The sequence below is a fragment of the Antrostomus carolinensis genome, unplaced genomic scaffold (genome assembly GCF_000700745.2).
Source record: "Antrostomus carolinensis isolate BGI_N321 unplaced genomic scaffold, ASM70074v2 scaffold3620, whole genome shotgun sequence".
In the NCBI taxonomy this organism is placed as follows: Eukaryota; Metazoa; Chordata; class Aves; order Caprimulgiformes; family Caprimulgidae; genus Antrostomus; species Antrostomus carolinensis.
In genome coordinates, this window is record NW_010287580.1 from 1 (window position 1) to 4,231 (window position 4,231).

At 50.1% G+C, this 4,231-nt stretch overlaps 1 protein-coding gene across 1 annotated transcript in view; it reads left to right on the forward strand.

The window, feature by feature from the left end:
* Positions 1–191: 191 nt before the first annotated feature.
* Positions 192–4,231, forward strand: part of LOC104521364 (electroneutral sodium bicarbonate exchanger 1) — a gene marked incomplete at its 3' end in the record, with an annotated part of 10,481 nt that continues 6,441 nt past the window's right edge. Inside the window, exons 1-7 of the mRNA XM_010163340.2 lie at positions 192–345; positions 1,688–1,876; positions 2,163–2,251; positions 2,384–2,541; positions 2,888–2,975; positions 3,636–3,782; positions 3,979–4,070. Of these exons, the coding sequence (XP_010161642.2) occupies positions 303–345; positions 1,688–1,876; positions 2,163–2,251; positions 2,384–2,541; positions 2,888–2,975; positions 3,636–3,782; positions 3,979–4,070 (806 nt within the window). The remainder of the gene's footprint in view (positions 346–1,687; positions 1,877–2,162; positions 2,252–2,383; positions 2,542–2,887; positions 2,976–3,635; positions 3,783–3,978; positions 4,071–4,231) is intronic.

Sequence of the window (4,231 nt, forward strand, 5' to 3'; positions counted from 1 at the left end):
GACCAGAACCTCCAGGTCCCTCTCTGCAGAGTCCCCGTGCTGGCAGCTCCCACGGGCTCTGCTTTTGCAGCTTCAGGTGCTGACACGAGGAGCCTTCTCCTCTTGCCACCTCCAGCTCTATCAAAGGGGCTGTGGAGCTGAGGCTGTTTTCTTGCCACGGGGTTGATCACACCTATGTCCACAGGTGGCTGAAGTTTGAGGAGGATGTGGAAGATGGTGGCGAGCGCTGGAGCAAGCCCTACGTGGCCACGTTGTCCTTGCACAGCCTCTTCGAGCTGCGGAGCTGCATCATCAACGGCACGATGCTGCTGGACATTTGTGCCAACAGCGTGGAAGAGATCGCAGGTACCGTGGGTGCCACGTCCCACCAGGAAGTGCTGAGCTCAACTCACCACATTGCCCTTCACTCTTGAATCAAACCCTGCCCCAAAGATGGGTCCTTTTCCAGAAGTCCTGCTGGTTTTTGTTTTTTTTTGAAGTTGTGAGTTAGTTTTGGATGTAGACCAGGTGTGTGACAGTCACACCAGCTTTGTCTTCCAATATGAGATCCTTTTGAAAGCAATTTGTGAGGTTAGGGAAGCGATTAGAGAGTATTCTGCAGCCAAAACCCAGTGTGTGTCAGGGCTTAGCGGGCTGCTCTTAGAAATGTGGAGTCTGCCTAAAAGCTGAACCTCCTTAAATAAACTATTTATTACAAGCCATTGCCTCACATCTTTTTTTTTTTCCCTTTTGCCTTAACATCAAGGATTTAAGAGTTTTAAAGGCTGAGTTTATCTGGCAGGTGACCAAGCAGTGTATTTCTGTGAGGAAGATAATTGAAGTTAATTGCAAAAGCAGCTTTGGAGAAATTCTCTTTGACTGTCAGGTCTCCATTCAACCCTTTCAAGAGCTGGAGGAGTCGGAACCATTCTTAGCACATTTTATCCCTGGGCTCAGCAAATTTGTAGTTGATCAGCCAAGGAAATTCTGGGAGAACCTGTGCTTTAGATTGCTGAAGATTTGGTTAAATGTGTAGAGTCAGAACGGGCAGATCGGGCAAGAAGATTGAATTACTTAGAATGGGAAATAGTTCTCTTAGTGGAGTGATGAGGAAGGACTTGGATGATGTTTTTTTTTAGCAGAAGATCACAGAATCACAGAATATTAGGGATTGGAAGGGACCTCGAAAGATCATCCAGTCCAACCCCCCTGCCAGAGCAGGAACCTCAATGAGATCACACAGGAAGGCGTCCAGGCGGGTCTTGAATGTCTCCAGAGAAGGAGACTCCACAACCTCCCTGGGCAGCCTAATGATCCTTGCTTTTGCTGCAAAAGCTGAAATCACAGAATCACAGAATCACTGAAATGCATCAAAAAATCTCGCTGAGCAAAGCTGAGCCTGGGTCAGAGTGTCCCGCTGGACATCCTGTCCCCCATGGCACACCACAGCCTTTTGCTTGAAGAGGAGAAGTTTTACTGGCCCTGGCAATGCCACCACTGAGGACAACATGCTGGGGAGCATGGGGAGAAGGGTGAGGTGCAGGATGCACACCCAGGTGGGATTTCAGCCTCTGGGAAGTGGGATGATGCAAATCCATGTGTTTGCTTTGGGGTGAGCAAAGACAGCCTTCCCCGCGGGCTTCAGAAATGGGGATTTATAGGGCGGGTTTCTGGCTCTGATGGCTTCATTTCCCTCTCCCATCCCCAGATATGATCCTGGGCCAGCAAGAACAGTCCGTGGAGTTCGACGAGCGCATGCAGGCAAAAGTTCGAGATGTCCTTTTGAAGAAGCATCACCATCAGAACGAGAAGAAAAGGAACAACCTTCTCCCCATTGTCCGCTCGTTTGCTGATGTGAGCAAGAAGCAGGCAGACCTGCACCTCCTGGACAAGCCAGGTGAGGGTTGCTGTAGGGTTTGGCACCAGGTGGAGGTTTCTGCAGAGCTTTGGAACCAGGTGGAGGTTTCTGCAGGGCTTTGGAACCAGGTGAAGAGTTCTGAAGAGCTTTGGCACCAGTTGGAGGTTTCTGCAGAGCTTTGGCACCAGGAGGAGGTTTCTGCAGGGCTTTGGAACCAAGTGGAGGTTTCTACAGGGCTTTGGCCCCATTAGACTTGTCCTGGCAAAGGAAAAGTGACCCAATTGCACTTGCCTGTCTTTCTGAGTGTCTTTCTTTTTCCTGCCAGCTCAAACACTCACCCCTCATCCTTCTCCCACCACGACTGAACCTAAAAATGGGGTGAACCATGAGACCAGTGCAATGGATTTAAGCAAGGTGAGACTCTTGTAGACTTCCTGTGCCTTCAGAGCCAGATGTGCTCTTCCAGACTTGGCTGCAGAGTGTGCTGCAGAGGGCTGTGGGCTTTGCTTTTGGGTTCATTGCCTGAAAATCGCTTGTCTTGCCCAGGCGGAGCTGCACTTCATGAAGAAAATTCCCACCGGGGCTGAGGCGTCCAATGTGCTGGTAGGAGAGTTGGATTTCCTTCACCAGCCCCTCGTGGCGTTTGTCCGTTTGACCCCAGCTGTCCTCCTCTCAGGCATGACGGAAGTTCCCATCCCAACAAGGTCTGAATGAGAAGCACAAAGTTTTTCTTTAAAAAAACCCCAACAAGACATCAAATAACACACATCAGTTTGGTGTCCCAAGCATGTTTCTCCTACCCACATCTCCTCACCTTTGTTTCTCCTTTCCCTGTTGTAGCTTTTAAACCCATTGGCCAATTTTAATGAAAGTTGGCCCAAAAATTACATTTGTAATTGCTTTTGATGAATTTCAAATTCACCACCAGAATCGGTGAACCTACATGTCCCCTCTTGAGCTGCACTCTGGACTGGGAGCTCCTGGGGATTTCCTTGGGTGCCCTTTGAGCAAAGGCATCTTCTTCTCTCTCGTTTGGTTTTTCTTGCTCAGGTTCCTGTTTGTTCTGCTTGGACCAGAAGGAAAAGCCCATCAGTACCATGAGATCGGCAGGTCCATGGCTACTCTCATGACGGACGAGGTGTGACGAGATAAGAGATATCTCTGGGTCATTTTGGGCTTTCTTCACCTCTTCCTGTCTCTGTAGTAGTGAGGAAGAGGATTTCCAGGATTCCTCCCTGGAAGTCTTGAAGGCCAGGTTGGATGAGGCTTTGAGCAACCTGGTCTAGTGGAAGGTGTCCCTGCTGATGACAGGGGGGTTGGGACTGGATGATCTTTAAGGTCCCTCCCAACCCAAACCATTCCATGATTCTATGATTTGCTGTCCCAGCTACCCACAACTCTCCAAACAGCCCACCCCTCATTCTCACCCCAAAGCAAACACGTGGATTTGCATCATCCCACTTTCCCAGAGGCTGAAATCCCACCTGGAGTTCATCCTGCACCTCACCCTTCTCCCCGTGCTCCCCAGCATGTTGTCCCCACTGGTGGCATTGCCAGGGCCAGTAAAACTTCTCCTCTTTAAGCAAAAGGCTGTGGTGTGCCATGGGGGACGGGAGCCTGGTGGAGATGATAACAAATATCACAATGTACAGATTTTTCCTTTTGGGGGGGGATATTTCCTGCCCTTTTCCAACAGGAAATTTGGGGAAAATTCTGTTGCCTGTAGCCAAGATCTTATCATACTGGTTAGGACATCTGAGATGGGTTGTTGACTCACCAGGTTGTCTCCTGTCGACAGGTTTTCCATGACGTTGCCTATAAAGCCAAGAACAGGGCTGACCTCGTGGCTGGCATTGATGAGTTCCTGGATCAGGTCACGGTTTTGCCACCAGGAGAGTGGGATCCCTCGATCCGAATCGAGCCCCCGAAGAACATCCCTTTGCAGGTGGGTGCTGCGGTGGAGGGACGCAGGTGGGTGCTGTGGTGGAGGGAGGTGCGAGGGGGATGGGCAGGACGGCAGCACGACCGCGGATGCTGGTCAGGGGCCCAAATTTACAAGGTCCCAGTTTGACCAGTCACGTACCCAGACCAGAAGCCAGTGGTTACAAACACTTATTTTTATTATCTTTCCAATTTAACAGGAAAAAAGGAAGATGCCAGGAGCTCCTGATGACAATGCTTCTCACAGCAAACCAGAGAAACACAGCGGTCCCGAGCTGGAGCGGACGGGAAGGTGTGAGCTTGAATAGTTTGGGGTTATTTTTTTCTGTTTGCCTCTAAAATCATAGGATCATAGAATCATAGATTGGTTAGGATGGGAAGGGACCTTAAAGATCATCTAGTTCCAACCCCCCTGCCAGCAGCAGGGACACCTTCCCCTAGACCAGGTTGCTC